The 18,987-nt window shown below is 45.8% G+C and overlaps 1 protein-coding gene across 7 annotated transcripts in view; it reads right to left on the bottom strand.

Annotated features, from left to right (window-relative positions):
• LOC138456334 (dnaJ homolog subfamily A member 1-like) overlaps positions 1 to 18,987 on the bottom strand; it is a 972,900-nt gene that overhangs the window by 232,960 nt on the left and 720,953 nt on the right. For all 7 annotated transcript variants that reach the window (XM_069607170.1, XM_069607171.1, XM_069607168.1 and 4 more), the window contains one exon: positions 16,193 to 16,297. In XM_069607170.1, coding sequence (XP_069463271.1) covers positions 16,193 to 16,297 — 105 coding nt within the window. The remainder of the gene's footprint in view (positions 1 to 16,192; positions 16,298 to 18,987) is intronic.

Below are 18,987 nucleotides of genomic sequence, written 5' to 3'. Positions count from 1 at the left end.
AGAGCTAACAGTATGGAATACATTACTCACCGTTATCGTATTTCTGGTGCTTGTATCTGCTTAGATCACATGCTATGCATAGGCCGACATCTAGTGGAAGATGCAGGGTATTACAGTTGTTTTTCAGAACTCGAAAATGGGCGTGGAAATGGGGCGTGCCAGTAATACTATCCCTATTGTGACGTCCCCTGTACCCATAATCCCTCATGCGTGTAGGTCCCCCAGATTGTATTGTTTCTGACATGAGGTAGCATGAGGAGTAGTGAGAGTACATAGTTCCCCAAACAGATACATAAATATATATGAAAAGCTCATGTAAACATCTATGCACCTTCTCTCAGGGGAGGAAGGGTGGGCGCATGGGAATCTAAGCAGACACAAGCACCAGAAATACGATTACGGTGAGTAATGCATTCCTTCTGTTGCTTGTCTAATCTGCTTGGATCACATGCTATGTATAGATTAGCAAGCAGTGTTATGAGAAGGTGGTGGGTTGTGAAAAGGAGTAGCGGCAAATAGATGTTTTAGAACCGCTTGTCCCACTTGTGTATCTGTCCTGGAATGTGTGTCAATGCAGTAGTGCTGAGTGAAGGTGTGAACTGAGCTCCATGTAGCTGCTCTGCAAATATTGTCTAATGGTACGTCTGCAAGAAAAGCTAAAGTAGCCCCAGCGCCCCGTGTGGAGTGGGCTCTAGGTGTAGAAGGCAGTGTCTTGTTTGATAATGAATAGCATAACTGTATGCATTTGGCTATCCATTTGGAGTTTGCTCTCTTTGAAATGCGCTCTCCTTGTCTGCCTGTAGCCATGGAGACAAACAGTAGACCAGTTTTCCTAAACGGTTTGGTTTTATCTCCGTAGTAGAGAACTGCTCTCCTCACATCTAGTGTGTGGAGTTTGACCTCAGCTGAGCTAGTTGGCTTTTGAAAGAAGGCTGGGAGCTCAATAGACTGGTTTACGTGAAACTTGGAAATAAATGTAGGTGAAAACCTAGGGTGAGTCCGTAAAACCAATTTGTCTTTATGGATGACAAAGAAGGGGTCCTGCACTGACAAGGCTTGGATCTCGCTGACTCTTCTTATGGAAGTAATAGCCACTAAGAAGGCAGTTTTGGAGGTAATGTCTCTAAGGGTAGCCTGTTGCAAAGGCTTGAAGGGGGGTCCCATGTGTTGTACTAGTACTACGTTTAGATCCCAACCAGGCGGGGTTAGAGACTGGAGGATGTATTCTTTTCACTCCCTCCATGAAAGCTTTAATGACTGGCACTTTCCACCACAAGATTTTTCTTTGAGAGGTGGTGTAAGCTGATAAAGCTGCTAGGTGGACTTTAAGAGAGGTAAAGACCAATCCGGAATCCAATAGGTGGAGCATGTAAGAATGTGTGATGGGGTACACTCTATGGGGTTGATCTGTTTAGATTGGCACCAAATGACGAATCTCTTCCATTTGTGGAAATAGCAGTGTCTGGTGTTTGGTTTCTGTGCTTCTTTTAGGATGTCCATACACCATTGTGGAAGATTAAGGTGTCCGAACTCTATGATTTCAGGAGCCATGCTGCGAAGTTCAAAGAGTGAGGTTGTGGGTGTAACGTTGATCCCCCGTGTTGGGTCAACGACCCGGTATGGGAGCTTGATGGGATTGTACATCGCCAGCTGGCGCAGATGTGGATACCACGGTTGTCTCGCCCACACAGGGGAAAGTATGAGGAGTGTCATCTGTTCCCTGTGCATTTTGTTCACTATCCTGCTGATTAATGGAGTCAGGGGAAAAGCGTAAGCAAATAACCCTGACCAGTTCATCCATAGGGCGTTACCCTTGGAGTGTGGCTGGGGGAACCTGGATGCGAAGTCTGGGCATTGCTGGTTTTCTTTTGTAGCGAACAAGTCTAGAGACGGGTATCCCCAAAGAGAGAAGATGTGGTCTACTACGTCTGTGTGTAGTTGCCACTCGTGCTCTTCTGGTAGAGGGTCTCTCCTGAGAGAGTCCGCTAGTGTGTTCAGTACCCCTGGGACATGTTGAGAGGACAGGGACATCCCTCGTCTGAGTGCCCACTTACATATTTTCTGTGCTATTTTGGACAGATTTGGAGAGTTTGTATCTCCCTGCTTGTTGACAGAACATTGCGGTGGTGCGGTCTGTTAGGACTTGTACCGACAGTTCGTCGGGTGTTCTTCGAAGGCTTGTAGGGCCTTGAGGACTGCCAACAACTCCAGTACGTACATGTGTTTATGTGCAGTCACTTGTGACCACAGGCCGTGTGCTCTGTGGTGAAGGTAGTGGGCCCCCCACCGGGAAAGGGATGCATCCATCGTGACGACCGCTTGTGCTTCCGGTTCGTGGAAGGGTTTCCCCTTGAGTAGATTTTTCCTTGACCACCAGTGTAAGTTTTGAACCAGTGCTGGCGAAAGAAGCACTAGATCGTCCCACTGACCACTTGCCTGAGACAATTGTTTCGCCAACCATTCCTGCATTGGTCACATGCGCAGCCACGCGGGGGAGGGGGGAACAAGGTAAATGCACGATGCCATCATACCTAGCAGACGCATTGCTTTGCATACGCTTATCCGGAGACCGGCTTGATACTGGGGTATTTGGCGAAGTGATACTGAGGTATTTGGCGAAGCATATTTTGTACTCTCTCTATGGATGGGTAGGCTAAGCCTGTCCTTGTATCTTATACAGCTCCTAGAAACTGTTTTGATGCATTTGGTATCAGACTTGACTTTTTCTTGTTTATTGAGAAGCCCAATTGGAAGAGAAGGTCTATTATCCTTTGCGTGTTTAGTTTGCAAAGATGGTAGTTTTCTCCTGTGATCAGCCAGTCGTCCAGGTAAGGGTACACTGAGATTGACTCCCTGCATAGGTGCGCTGTGACCACCGCCAGTACCATGGTGAACACCCTTGGAGCCGAGGCTATTCCGAAGGGCAGCACCTTGAACTGATAATGTTGGTCTGCTACTTTGAACCGCAAGAATCTTCTGTGCGCTGGGAACATTGAAATATGAAAATAGGCATCTTTCATGTCCAATGTTGCCATGTAATCCCCCGTTTTAACAGAGGGATTACTTCTTGTAGCGTTGTCATGCGAAATTTTTGTGGTTTTACAAATTTGTTTGCTGGGCACAGGTCTAGTACCAGGTGCATGGTTAGATCTTTTTTTGGAACAAGGAAGTACGCTGAATAAATACCCCCGTTTATCTCTTTGTGCGGCACAACCTCGATGGCATCCTTGAGGAGTAGAGCTTTCACTTCTTCTAGCAGGATAAGTTGTTCCTCCTGCAATGGTTCCTTTTGGCACAGGGGGAGGTTTGAAGGTCTTCCATGAAGCTCTATACAATAACCCCCTGTCACCGTTGACAACACCCATTTGTCCGATGTTATCTCCTCCCATGCGTGGGTGAAAAAAGATATTCGTCCCCCGACTGGGGTGGCATGGGAGAGGACCCGTAGCAGGGTGTCATTGCTTAGAGGGTGTCCCTCCAGCTCTGGTGGGGGAGCCTCTTCTTTTCCGCGGCCCCTGCGCTGACCTCTGGGGTAACCCTGGGTCGCTTGTTGATTGCTAGTCCAAGAGAAACCTTGGTTTTGGCTGTATCCGGTTCACCTCTGCATGTTTTGCCCCCGAAAATGGCAAAAATGACTACCGCCTGGTTGTTTATTCGTCAGTTGGCCAAGGGATTTAAGAGTCTCATACTCATCCTTGGCGGACTTGAGAGCGTCTTCCACCGCTTTTCCAAACAACATGTTCGGCTCAACTGGCATATTCAGTAGGGTAGCTTGAGTCTCAAGTTTAAAGCCTGACTGTCTAAGCCAGGCGTGGCGTTTTAATATGGTGGCTTCTGCAATAATGCGTCCAGCATTGTCAGCTGCGTCAAAGTTATTTTTCAGGAGGACGCCTGCTGTAGCTCTGCCTCCGGCAGCCAGAAGGGAGAGTTTGGCCTTTAGTGGTTCTGGCGCTGACTCTGCTAGGTCTGTTACCTCATCCCACTTTGTGCAATCATAGCTGGATAGCAAGGTGGAATTATTTGATATCCTCCACTGGTATGCTGCAGTGGAAGCTATCTTTCTACCCATGGCATACAATTCTTTGCTCTCCTTGTCGGGAGGGGCTTTGGAGGAGGCCAAGGGGGTACCAGCTCTCTTACGGGTGGTGGTAACAACCAGAGAGTCAGGTCGAAGTTGGCCCCTTATATATAAGGGGTCGGAAGGGGCTGGCATGAAAAGTTTCTCGATCCTAGGGGTTACTAGGGAAGGCTGAATCCTCCTTTGGACTGCCTTTAGCAGGGGGATAAATTGGGTTGCAGGTTTTTTATCAACCAACATATTTTCTGCAAAATCCTTCTCCTGTTGGACCTCTTGCGTTTCGATTCCGAAATGTTCTGCAGCCCTTATGAGGATATCGTTGAATAGGTGCTGGTTGTCCACCGGGGAGTCTGGTAAGGGAGGGTCTTGTGGGACTGGAGAGTCCATCGCAAAAACCACAGACTCAGTGTCATCTAGGTCTTCGTCTTCCCCCCGACGTCGTAACCCTCGATGTCGTCATAACAGGGATCACCCACGTCCAAGTATTCATCCTCCCCTGCATCCATGTCATAAAGGTTGTAGGAGAGGCGAGGAGTTGTGTGCTGGTTCAGCAGCCAATTCTACTGGGGGGAAGAGATCTCTTTTTAGACGGTAAAGCTGTTCCCTGGGACTGAGAGGCTGTAAGTGTTGTATTGGAACCCGACGCCTGTGTAGTGGGAGGCGTGGAGGCCAGGTTGTCCAGAACATTTGGATGTTGTTCAAAGAAGTTTGCCAAGCAGGTCATGCGACTCGTGACTCTGTCAATATCTTGTGCAGTCCATTTGGCTGAACTGGGTATAGCCCCTGGGTAGGAGGAGGCAGGTGTGGGGCTACAGGGGGGTATGCTCTTATTTTTCATCAAGACTGATAGTGTCAGGTTGATGTGCATGATCAGGCTCTACTATAGTGTCCTGTAGGGGCATACTTTTATGTTGGCTGGAGGGGTCCTTCTCCCTAGAGGAACTGGACCTGTGTCTCTTCTTATGGTCCCTGCTCTTAGACAATGATTTTTTGGAGCTAGGGGTCGAAGAGGGGGCTTTGGGGGACTCCCTGGGTTTGTCCCCGGGTGTAGGCCGAACTTCGTCCACGGGGATGGCTTGCCCGGCGTCTTTCGGCGGGGGAGTTTTGAGTTGGGTGTCCTTTGTCTTGGTGGGCTTGTCGTGCGGTGGCTGCTTGGGGCGCCCAGAGGACTTCTGATCGGAAGATCTGCCCTTCACCGTCGACTCTCGGCATGTGATTTCACTCGCATCGCCGTGGGGCGTGTGTTTATGGAGGAGTGTGGTGCCCTTGCCGCCGGGTGTTTTCCCCATAACAGGACCGATGGCCTGTCTGTTAGGGTCAGGGGCTGGCACTGGGGAACATGAGCTGCCATTGTTGGATGCCCCTTCAGTGAGAACTCCAGAGATCGACATGGTATGGGTGTTTTTGGCCTCCTCTTATCCAAAGTTCCCTTCGCACCAAAACAAAGAGGACCCAATGGGAGATCTACTCACAAACGCACACTCCATACGTGGACCAATCACAGACAACGGTGGTCCCAGTCATTCATGGCACTCCAGACTCTCTGGCCCCCAGGATGTGTATTGGACTCAGACGTTCCAGGCCATATCTTGGAGGCACACACACAAGGCATGCAGAAGCCCATGAAAGCATTGCGTTTCGCGGGAAAATGCATGACCAAATAAGGACGGGCCCGGGTCGACTCGACCTGGAGAAGGTGAAGGGGCAAGATGGCCAAAGGACAGGACAAAGAACCTCGTGGCATGGCCATTTTGGAGCCAAGCCACCTATTTGTGACAAACATGGTTAACACCGTTAACATGGCAGGAAAGGGTTAAAAATAATGCGAAAAGATAGCTGCCACCAGCCCTGTCAATGACACATCTGCACATCTCACAAAAAGTCCATCGGGAGTATCTAGGGCCTTTGGAAAATGACTACAGACCCAAGTACACTGTACTGGAAGGAACATTGTGCACTTGTTACATGGTGCAGAAAAGTTGCAACACTGGAAAAGCACTAAGGGAAACAAAGTCTCCCAGTACTGACTGTCTTAATGGCATGTCAGTTTGCCCATTAGAAGTGAGCGAAAGCCCAGAGGAGTGCAGCTGAAGGCTGTGCTTCTCGGGCAAAGTTAGTCTATGGTGTCTAAACAGCAGCAACAAGTTTGGGGGTGTACACATGGAGGGAAAATGACATACAATTATGAAATCTTTCCTAACATCAGAGAATGGAGTTCCCGTGGAACATGTGCCACTAGTTTGGACAGCCCTGGAGAATGAGTACCCCCCGCTGTGTATATAAGAAATTGCTGTGATACTGTCTGCATGGACTAGGACTGTCTTGTGGGCTAGTCGAGTCTTGAATGCTTGAAGTGCTTTGAGAATTCCAAGTAGTTCGAGAAGGTTGAGGTGCTTCCTGGTTAGTGCCTGTGTCCACAGCCTGTGAGCAGTGTGATGTAGGAAGTGAGCGCACCAACTGGTCATTTATGCGTCTGTGGTGGGAGAGGCCTCGATCGCTGGTGTGTGGAAAGGCTGGCCCCTTAGCAAATTGTTCCTGTTCCACCACAGTTGCGATTGAACCAGAGGTTGCGAAATCACCACTAGAATGTCCCACAACCCACTTGCTTGCAATGATTGTTTAACTAGCCACTCTAGCATTGGAAGCATGCACAACCTGGCGTGAGGCACTAGGTAGATGCAGGAAGCCATCAATCCCAGCAGGCGCATTGCCTTTCGTACCGTTACTTGACAACTGAGGTGTTTGAAACACCATGTTGTGGAGCCTCTCTTCGGAGGGGTAGACTAGTCAGACGTCTGTTTTGATTAGTGCCCCCAGAAATTGCTTTACTTGGCTGGGCACTAGACTTGACTTCTTTTTGTTTATAGAGAAGCCCTATTGCAACAGCAGATTGATAGTTTGCTGCGTGTTTTGAAGGCAGCTCTGGGAGAGGCCCCAGTAATTAACAAGTCATCTATGTAAGGGTACACTGGAATGGACTGCCTGCGCAAGTCGCGGCCACCACTGCTGGGATATTTGTGAATACCCTGGGGGCTGACTGGTAGCACCTTGAATTGGTAGTGCTTGTTTCCCAATTTGAATCTGAGGTCTTTTTTATGCGCTGGCAACATTGAAATATGAAGGTATGCATTTTTAATGTCAAATATAGCCATATAATCCCTTATTTTCAAAAGTGGTATGACCTCCTGCAGCGTTGTCATCCTGAATTTTTTAGATTTGACATACGTATTTGCAAGGTGAAGGTCCAGCACCGGGCTGCACTGTTAGATCTTTGTTTGGAACAAGGAAGTACATTGAATAAACACCTTGATTTTGTTCCATGAAGGGTACCAGCTCGATGGCTCCTTTCAGTAATAGGATTTGGATCTCCTCTTCAAGGATGTGGAGGTGTTTGGAGGATAGTCATCCTATAGCCGGTGGATGGTGGCGAGGTTTTTCGAGACAGTCAACTGAGTATCCTTTGGCCAAGGTATCGAGGACCCAGCGGTCTGACGATATTCACTCCCATTGCTGGGCGAAGAGTGTTATGTGACCCCCGACCGGGACGCACGGGAGGGAACGTAGATCTGCACATTTGGCGGCAGGGGCTGCTCTGCCCCTAGAAGCTGCAGCTCTGCCTCGTCCTTTCCTGTGGCAAAACCCACACTGCTGGTACTGGTAGGACGTCTGACCATGTGTGCTGTAAAAAGAGGCACCAGATGTGCTTGCTCCAGCTTGGCCTTGTTTTCCTGACCCTTCTTCCGAAAGTTGAGGCGTGTGTTAAACGTTTCTCTAGGTTCGAGGGGTTTGTTGGAGATCTGACCAAGGGTCTTGATTGTCTCATGCTCCCTTTTTGCTGTTTTCCGCTAGCAGTCGACAGATTTGCCAAAGAGGAGACCCTCCTCTATGGGTATGTTGATTAAGGCTGCTTGTGTCTCTGGCTTAAATCGTGAGGCTCTGAGCCAGGAATGTCATTTTAAAAGAATCCCCTCTGCAATGACCATTCTGGAGGGGTTTGCAGAATCCAAGACATTTTTGAGGATGTTTTTGGAAACCTGTTTGCCTTCAGTGGTGATCTTGAGCGGGTGGGTGAGAGCTGGCTCTGGTACAGAGTCTAGATGCCACAAGACCTCATCCCACTGGGTGCTGTGTAGCTGGCAAGCAAGGTGGTGGTGTTTGCTATCCTGGTGAGGTATGCAGCAGAGGTTGCAATACGCTTTCCCAGCGTATAAAGTCTCCTGCACGCCTTGTTGGGGAGGGGAGGGGTATCAGACATTGAGAGTGGAACACCAGCTCTCTATCTGGTAGTGGTCACCACCAGAGAATCAGGCTTGACGTGACCTCTAATGTAAAGGGGATCTGAATGAGAGGGCCTAAAAGATTTCTCCACCCATGGATTAACCGCACTAGTAAGAGAGGCAGTAGACGCGGATGGAGCGACCCCCTTTTTGATGGACTCTAGGAGAGGAATAGCCATGCTAACATAACGGACGTTGGTCCCAGCGAGACTGGAATCCTCAGTGTTGATGCTAAAATGGTGAGCCTTTATAGAGAGGTTGTCTGCGCTAGGGCACAAAAGACCACCCTCAATAACGGAGGGATCGACAAAGATGATGCCTGGGTTGTCCTGGTCTTGGAAGTAGTCATCAACCGGCTGGCTGGGATAATGGTGGACATCCACCCATATATCCCGGTCAGCCTGTGTGGACTGCATGTCCTCCTGAAGAGATCCCTGTGAAGGCTCGCCAGGCGGCAGGGCTGGGGCAGAGACAGAAGGTGTTGATGACATTGGGGGAGGTATAGGAGGCTTCTCAGCATGCCTTGAGTGAGTGGGCAGCTTACTCATGGATCCACAAAGAATGACATTTGGCCCATAGTGTCCTCAAACTGTGATTGAGTCCAGTGGCAGTAAACAAGATAGATATTTGCGGCTCTGGAGTGACCTTAGGGGCCACAGGAGATGCTTCCACCTGACAATCTGCTCCAGGGGTGTCCTCAGGCTCCTGAGGGCTCTTCTTGTGGAGGGTGGAAGACAAAGATGAGGACGACTCCTCATAACGTCCAGAGGGCCAAGAGGCTTGTTTGTCCTGATCAGAATGCTCTTTGTGCTCTCCATTATGTTTTTCTGTGCAATAATTTGTTTTTTGCATTTTCTGAGGCTGTTTTGGCTTTTCCGCTTCAGCCGTCGAGAAGTATGCATGCCCTTTGCCAGAGTGTCTGCGTGAATGCATTGTGGTAAGCACGTAGGCGGCTCACAAACCTTAGGGAGACTTGAGGGAATCTTTAATTGGACCACTTTAAACAGCCCTCTTTAGACTAAAACAACCATACATCAACTATGTTTAGAGAGTTTCTTGCTTTTCCATCCACATCTGTGTTAGTCAAGTACTGTATGTTATTTGCTTTTGTATTATAACATACCACCACTAACTTTTTATATATAAAAATATCAATTTATTTTCATTCATAAAATCATATCACTAAAATTCAATCATTATATTTCATATTTTTTAACAATGTTCTAAAACACCTTATTCACCTAGACAAGCTAGTAACATACCCAATCTGTTATCTAGTACATCAATTAATTTACAATTATTCAATCTACAGCACAAGTTTTCATTAGGGATATATTACGTAAGCCTCTCTGCATTGGCAGGGAAACACAACAGTTCTCACACCTTCTAATCTTCCTTGTAACTGTCAATCAGTCATCCAAACATTCAACACTCACAACACACCCAGCATGTTTCTTTCCTTATTTCTTTAAACCGTTAACTAGGAAATTCTTCAGGGGCATGTACATAAACAGTTTGCTATGCATAAACAATGCTTGTCTTCACTTTGTCATTGGTGAGTGATCTATCTCACTCCCCTCTATCTTTTTCGTCTGGGCCAGACACTGGATGGATGTCTGTGAAAATCAAGTACACACAAGATGGTTTCATTAATTAACCAATCTTCTTGTTGTTATATTGCTACAAACAACTGTGTTTTAATCACAATGGAAGAGGACAATGACTTAAATCCTTCTTCCTTTTTCTTATCCTTCATTTCCCTCACTTTATCTAAGCAACAGGTTTTTTCGCATTGACACTCGTTTGATTTATCCTCCTGCAATAAACGTATGTTACAAAATTCTCTATACCCGCAATCTCAGACTTCATCATTACAGGTTTTTGTTGAGGCAACCAAATCACCTTTCTTGATTTTTACCTTTATAACAATGGTTATTCACATCTGTCTTCTATGGCCATCTTATTCCCGCACACTTTCATCTTGGTTCGGGATTTCAAGTTTTTCTAAAAAGTTGCAGACCTAAATAGGTGATTACAAAATAAACACATATAAGGGCATCACTCATATATTGTGCCTCAACTCTTCTTATAGAGTCCTAATGTGTTGATCTCTAACTGCATTACCTCTGTGTCTTGTTTTAGTCAATCACCCATCTTCAGATTTGTTTATATATCGTACCCGGACAGATTAATTCTATGTCCTGGTAGGGGACTCTTCGGTCGCACAAATGTATTCCTAGGATCAAATTCCTTGTTCTTCAAAATACCTTGACCTACAAAACAGAGCATATACATCATGTTAACAGACTATTGTTAAGAGACTATACTAGCCTCATTCACCTCCTTCACTTCCTCTGTTTCAGAATGACTAGACATACTCTTAACTTATCTTAGTATTTCTGTGCCATTGCGCACTTTAGCGGGTATCCATTGCCGCTCCAGGTCCCGAGCAATTTAATCTCTCTCGCAGTCCGATAACTCCAACTGTCTGTAGTGTGGCTCCATCCGTAACGCTGCGCCTTTCAGATTAAACACCCGTTCTTGTGTCGCTCTGTTTCGTTCGTCACTGGTGTTGTGTCATCACGTTGCGGACCATCCGTTCAGGGTCATTTCCTTTAGTGTGATGTAGTCTTGCTTTCCGTCATCAAGGCAACTTAGCTAGATATTGCAATTGGATCTCCGGTTTCGCCAGTTCATAGTTCTATTCCACTTAAACCAACCCCATCAATCTTCCAATTCGTATTTTCAGAAATCAATGGGGTATGTATCAAAAACTCATAAGGAAACCAATCGTTCGTCTACAGGCTAGGTACCCTTTGTTGTTTCATGAAGATTTAGTACATGTTGTCGGTTTTTGGATGTTGCTCATCGTCGCAGCATATTTACATCTCATATGCAAAAGAACAATTCATTGTAATCTTATTGGTCCATGGTGCTTATTTGTCTATACCTATTTTATCTCAGCTACTACTTTGATCCATGTCCCGTACCCAACCTGCACAATATCTACTCTCCATAGCTGACAGGCATCATTCTGATCTTTCATTCAAACTCAGCTCTATACTTTTCATTAGGAATATTAATTCCTTCCTTCTCTTTCTGCAGGAGTTTCTTTCTGTCCATATTGGCATCATTGCTGGTTTTTACATGATATACTACAGACCACATCAGTTCTTAAACTTTGTGTATTTTTTTGATAAAATGCCCCACCAAGGGTAACATTTCTCTCTATCTTTCCTATATCAATCTTTTTAGAGGGACACCAGATCACATGAACTACACAGTTGGAATTACAGTTAGTTAGCATTCCCAGCGTCCATGTATTGGTTAAGCCCAAATCTATTTCTGTGGTTTTCTTAGTCTGTTGGCAACAAGAACAATTCCCACATGGGCAATGTCCCTTTGGTTCCTGCATTCCTCATACTTTGTCAATGGGGCCTGGTCTTTTATTTGCTTCGTGATGTCATTGTGCATTATTTGGTCCTTGACTGTTTAACTCCTCCAGAAAGATGGGATTCTTCCCTTTCTCCAGGATTCTCCAATTCCGGTGTATAATTTTTCTAATCCGATTTGATAAATTGCCATAAGTATTTACAAAGGCCAAACTATCTTTTTTTCTCTCCGCGGATTGTGACTGATGTTCAAGTATAGCCTCACAATGATTATTATCCGCTCTTTTCATTGCTTTTTTAGTGAGGTTAGGTGGATATCCTCTTTCATGTAGATTAGCTCTTAATCTCTTGGCTCCTTCTCTGTAGTCCTCTCTGTTGGTACTGTTTTTTTAAGCCGTAAGAACTGGCCCAAGGGCAGGTTGTCGCATATATGAGTCTTGTAAGTGCCATGTTAAACCTAAACAAGGATTCTTAGCTTAGCAATCGGGAATACTAAAAATGTCACAATCTAGAAATGATCCTGTTAGGCAAGATTGTGTGGAGTACCCTTTGGGAGACTATAGCAACCTTGACCTCCTGGCAATAGGGAACCCAACCTTTGGTATAAGTCTGTAGTACAGTGGTTGGTAGTGTGGCTTAGCAGCCAGGCTTATCTCAAGAGGGGTCAATGTGAGCAGTAGGGTTGTAACACAGAGTTTCACAGTGACAGTTATGCAAATAAACACTTAAGGTTTCTTGATTAAACAATTATTAATTTTACACATTATTTAACACAATTATTAATTTAAATTGAAGATAAAATTTAACAGCTAGTTATATAAGCCTTCTTCAGGAGGGAGCAAATCATGTAACAATTATAATACACTTCAAAACATACTTTGTCTAAATTAGATAATACCCGTTGGGGATGGCACACAGATACTTCCTACAACCTCAGGTGGCTTAAATAGCTAGGACACTGTGGACATTGATTCATCACTGGTACATTCATAGCAATACTGAGATTTGGTGCAAAGGTTTAGATAAAGGAATAAAGCAATGATTAACAAATAATTCATAAACTGGTAAGCACTTTTTAAAACTCTCCAATACAAAGTAAATTAACCCTTTCCTTGACGAAAGGCAAAAGCACAAAATCTCTCTGGGAGCCATGACAGTCAATGTTAATTGAACAAAGTCTAGAGGGCTGAAGATCTTCTTTGCAGGCGAGTAAAAGGCTTTCACAGTGTTTTTAGAAACATTTGTAGAAATAAGATTCACTTAAAGGGCCACAAGCTGGAACGCTTGTGAGGTACAAAGCTGCAAGAAACTCTGCAATGACAACCAAGGCAAGTCTCAACTGAGAACAAGTAAGGCAACACAACAAGAGGTAAAACCTCTTAGGTTTACACTACCTTTGGTTAGAAGAAATGGTTCCATCTGGCTTCCGTTCCTGTGTGGCTCTGCAGATCCTGTTGTTACTGTGCCTCAGTCATGGGGACAAGGGGGAGGACTTCTGGTGACTCCTGAAACACAATGCGAAGGTCAGCAGCTGCAAAGGTCAAACTTCAAATCAGCAGCACTTTGCAGTTTCAGCTCCTCGCGTCTCAGCAAATAGCACCACTGCGGACTCTCGGATACCACTCTAGACATTCCTCACATCTGGGGTCCAGCACTCTATTGAGGTGTCTCCGGCTTGGTCAGTCCTGCTTCAAGGGAGTTGGTAGGATCTTCCTGAGGCTTGGGTCTGAACTTAGAAACGATGCACTTGATCTGGTGTTCCTCTCCCTGGCACTTCGGTTCCAGCAGTAGCAGCAGTGGAAGTACAGTCAGCTCTGAGAGGATGTCCAGACGAGTTCACATTGGGGTTATTGGTCCCATTAACCCAAGAGGAGAAGTCGTCCTTGCAGGGCTTCTCTAGTCAAAACAAATTTGGAGCTTCAGCACAGCAGCAGGGCTTCACTGGGCAAGCCAACGCTCCAGGAGTTGCAGCAGGCATCTCTTCCAAGTTCTTCGGATTCCTTCGTCCAGTGGTCGACTCTGCTTTCCAAGCCAAAAAGCCTTGCCTTTCATGCAGGTTTCTCCCATTCATTCCAGCCTAGCTGTCAATCACACAGCAGGGTGGCTGTCCTCTAAGGACAGCGTTCCAGCCAATCACCCTTGGGTGTATTCCTGTAACCAAGGAGACTAAGCACGGGGAGTTTTGGGCAGCTCCCTCACTTCCAGCCTTCCAGCTTCACTCGTGAATGCCGCCAAAGACAAAACGAACAAAGAGACCAAACCTGGTTTGGCAAGCAGAGTAAATCTCACGAAGGACCTTTCCAGCAGGAAATGGCGAAAAAACAAAACCAGGGCCATTTTGACAAAATGGGCACCCATGGGTGCCTTACTGCAGCTGCAAACGCAGCCCGCAGTAAAACAAACAACAGTAGTTAAAAGTAAACCACTGCCACCAGCCATTAATTTTAGAAAGGGACATGAGAAACGGGGAGACTAAGTAATCCCTCCAGAACCCTATGGTAAGATGGTGTGTGCTGGGTCTAGAAAGTTATAAAAATAAGTAAAGTCAATTTCGCTTCACTGCTCTTGGAAACAGTATTTCACCAAGAGAAGGTATTTAAACCTTTGGGAAATCTAAGAGACTTCCCTGTGTCACTGCACTGAAGGTGCTTTGTGTCACAATGTAAAGATGATGCCTACAGAGTTTGTCAGACTCCAAAGTCAAAAGAAACAGAGTCCAGATCACAGAAAATTACATGAGAGAGTGGGAAAAAGGTCTCACTCTCTCCAGGTTAGAAATTTAAAAGTCCTAAAAGTCCAGACAAAAGAGCTGGGGGTCTCTAAGGTAGAAGGAAATTAACACATTTCTGAGAATGTTCCCTAACAGATCCAATGATGGAATATAAACTTTTTCCATGTCTGAGCTGTAGCATGGCCAGTGACTGTAGAATGAATGATAAGATGACGATTCAATGACAAAGATAAACTCCTGGAAAGTGACTGTTTACGCAACTGCCGACTCTGGAACAAGGCGTGGCTACACTGGGTACTTATAGCAGTACTGCTTCAGGACAGCCTTTGGATGCTTTGCTTGCTATGCAGGTGCACTATAAAAATGCATACTAAGTCACCAAAAACAGGAACAGTGCAGTGCAGATCAGTGGCTTGACAGGGTGGTGGTGGTTTGAAGACTTTCCGTTCCACATTGCACCTCGAGCTATTTCAAAAGATGAAGAATCGGGGTGGGGCTGGCGCGCTGGGGGCGGGGGGAACAAGCATCCATTAGAAAGTGACATTTAATAGAAATCATTTGCACCAGTAGTAACATAACTGTCTACCATTTCCTGCAACAGTGTTTTAACACAGGCACTCAAGAAAAACAAGACAAGGTGGTGGTGGAACCAGAAACAAATGTCAGAGACAAAAGGTAAGAAGACTGGGATAGAAGAAGCGTAATAGGAAACAAGGGAAGGAAGGAGGTAAAGTGGATGTTACTAAAGAGGGGATGGCAGTTGGAGGTAGGAGGTGTGAATCAGTGGTATTTACTTAAAAACTATTAAGACGGGAAGAGAAAGGGCAGACAATGAGAAAACATGGATTCGGATTAAATGGAGTAATCACCCAGTCACGGATGACAAAAAAAGAAAGAAAATGAATACAACCAAAATACAGTGTTCGAAATTCAGATTGGATCAGCAGGAGCTAAAAGCAGCTCCTGGGTATTCAGCATCAATCAACCAGTGGCCAGGCGCTACTACTAGGGAACGAGTAGCTAGTACATAGCATTCCTCAAATGTAACTTCCAAATAAGCAATCATGTCATTTTGTCCATCATTTATGATCCCTTTTGTTTTAAGTGATGTATAGTTGTGTCCTAAAGTTTATTTTTAGATTGTCCCAAACGCACACAGTTGAATTTGCATAAGTGTGTTAGTTTGACCTCCTTTGGCCAGGGGAGCCAAAGGGTAGTTCATGGTGGCTGTTGGCAAGCTTGCTAGGCTCATCTAGGGTAAAGCAGGAGCTACATAGCTCCCAGATCCCCTCAATTTCGAACCCTGAAAATATATAAAAGAAATCCCTTTGAAACCTTTTAAAACACACAACATTTTACAAATTGTGTTATTTCTAAATTATATTCATACAAAGAATTGTTACTGGTTAGCAAACATACATTACGTGGTTGATTCTTTTTGAAAGTAGGAAGCACGCAGACAGGACAGCTTGTGATTTTAAATACCAATCGAGACAAATATTGTCATCTTGTAAATAATTTTACAGAGAGTGCTTCACGAAGCCCTATTTCAGTAATAGTTGTGAAACAAAGTTGTTCATTATTTTGATGCACCCTGCTCCTCTCGCCACCCCCAGATTAATCAATGATTTCTGCACAATGTCCTATGATTCTTTTGTATAGCATGCAGGCAATGTTCGTTGTAAACAAATACCAAGTAAGTGACAAAACGTACCACAGCACTTTGTACAGATCACATTCTTCTGAAGTGAGAGTTTTCTGGTAGCGCCGTTGTACAGATCTTCCAATGTAACAGGCAACTGATGAACTACAGTCTTCCCTAAGGAAAATATAAAACCCAAGGAGAATGAAAACAGTGAGTAAAGTTAAATGAAAACAAAACACCCCACTCCTATGCAGCACAGACGTTTGCAGCCAAAGTTCCCTGCAGGACAAACATCAAATCTCATCCAACCAACGACTTAAGTTGTAACTGCTTTAGTATAGAACCAAGAGCTCAGCTTCTGATCAACTCTGGTCAAGATTGCACGTCGCTGAGATCAAACTTGGAAATTCTTCTCTGAAATTATATTCCTAAAACAACCTACTTCTCTTCAGAAAAATATTCAAGACTTGGTTTTTTGCACTCATAGGAATTAATTGACTGACAGTTTAAGTAGAAACATTGTCGAATGGCTCATTGCGGTTTCCTTAAACAAACAAAAAGATGCAGCCATTGGATTGTTGCTCTTAGGAGCAGAAAGCTGGGCGGTAAGAACATTCCCATTGAATTGAATAAATGCACTATCACACTGCGCTGATGAACAAGCTGGTTTATGTATCAAAATGCACAGCCACAGCCGACACGTGTTTCGACCTCAATCTTTTTCCAGGCTGAATTGCAGAAACAACAATTTAAACCAGCATTCAAAGAAGAATTAATAACATGAATAACAGTGTATATAACATATGATTTGGGCTGTTTCCAGAATGGTCAATGACATTTACAAAGTGTGCTGGAAGTCCTGTAGGAGATATTCTCTCAGTGGGTTTCCCGAAAATAGATCAGTTTGCCACGGGGCCAACGTGAAATGCAGGCAGTTCAGCGGGAGGGAATTCCCAGTGAGGGGTGCACCAGGGGACGCGTTCCTGATGGAGTGGGTATTCAACCTCCATCACGTGTTCAGGCCCATACCAGTCATCCAGTGGGTTCTCAGGAGGTTCCAGGCCACCATGATCTTAATTGCCCCAGACTGGGCAAGGGTAACATGGTACTCTGAACCTCCCGAGATGGCCATCTGACCACCTTGCCGGCTTCCACGGAGGCCGGACTTCCTATGCCAGTCGAACGGTTGGGTGCTCCACCCAAACCCGGAGTCACTCAATCTACATGCATTGCTCTTGAGAGGATGATGTATGACTGGGACCTCTCAGAAGAGGTACTTGAGGTATTGCTGGCTGCACTTACACCTTCCACCAGATCGGTGTATGTGTGCAGGTGGAGAGAACTTGAGGCATGGTGTAGAGAGCACAGGGTGGACCTCATCTCACCTCCACCACCACAGTCTTGGAATTCCTTCTGTCCCTGGCCTCATCACGCTTTCAGATAGGCACGGTCAAAGGTTATCTGGTGACTGTCCGTGTTCAGGTGGTCTACAGATCAAGGATCCTTCTTTACTATCCTGGTAATTATCCAATTTCTGAAGGGCCTTGTGAATAGGATTCCACCAACGCCATTTGTGGTTCCGGACTGGGACCTCAATTTGGTGCCGACGTTTTTGATGGTGACTTAGTTCGAGCTAATGCATTCTTCTTCTGTTAGGTTACTCACCCTTAAGGCAGCTATTCTGGTGCCCATTATGTCAGCAAGGTGTGTGAGCGAGCTTCTTGTAGGCCCCCCTTTCTCGTTTTTTCAAGGAGATGGCTTCACTTAAAGTGTGGCCTAAATTCCTGCCAAAGGTGGTATCAGAGTTTCATGTCTCTCAAAGCATTGACCTGTTCGTTTTCTACCCACTGCTTCCCCCTTCCAAGGCTGCACAGACTGGGCCCATAGAGGGTGCTCAGCTACTTGGTGGCCAGGACGGCAGACTTTGGATGTGACAACCAACTCTTCTTTGCCTTTTAACAATCCAGGTAGGGCCTGGCCGTGTCTAAGTAGACAATTTCCCATTGGAAAGCACTCTGCATGGCAGTAAGCCGGGAAAGGAATGACAATTGGGCATCAGAGTGCATTCCAAAGGGGCGTGGCAAGAGAGAGATCTGTTGGGGCGGCGATAAGGTCATCGCTCCACGCATTTACTAAATATTACAATCGGGACATGGTGCATGAGCAGATACCCAATTTGGAAGAGCGGTATTGCAAAGCTACCTCGTTCGAGACTTTCACTCCGCCTCCACACATTGTACTGCTGTTGGCATCTCATCAGACGAGGAATCTTCAGGAGAATGCAATCCAATGAAGTAGAAAGTACTTACTGGTAATATTCCTGCTATGGATTCGATTCCCGCATATTCCTCATTGTCCTCCCCACTATGAAAGTGGCCTGTTGCTGCACCTAGTTCCTCTTCGTTGGTGGGACAACAACTTGTGGTTGTGACATTTTGGATGATCACATTTCTGTGCAGTCCCACTGTGCTTTGCCGCTCAAAGCACCCACCAATCAGTTCGGCTCTCCTGCTAGTTGCGCTGCTGAAGCAGGGATCTCGTTCTCCAGCAGCCTGAACCATATCTGCAAGGCCTGCCTGCATAGGTGTAGGGATCGCAAACCCCTTGCTTGTTGAAGTGGTGCATGGCCACTGTGTTGTCCGTCAGAATCAGTACATGTTTTCCCCTGTGGGAAGGCACAAAAGCCATCAGGGCTAGCCTGATCGCTTGCAATACCAGACTATTTATGTGCCAACAACTCCCCAATGGGGATTAAAGGCTGTTAACTTGCAGATCTCTGCAGTAAGCACCCCAGCCATTCAGGGATGCATCTGTCACCACCTGCCGCCACGGTGGCCAGAAGAGTTCCCTCACCATCATGATCT

This window comes from Ambystoma mexicanum, chromosome 1p (genome assembly GCF_040938575.1).
Source record: "Ambystoma mexicanum isolate Mex_15411 chromosome 1p, UKY_AmexF1_1, whole genome shotgun sequence".
NCBI classification, from domain to species: domain Eukaryota; kingdom Metazoa; phylum Chordata; class Amphibia; order Caudata; family Ambystomatidae; genus Ambystoma; species Ambystoma mexicanum.
The sequence above is the reverse complement of the archived record's forward strand: the minus strand, read 5'-3'. Positions and strand labels throughout refer to the sequence as shown.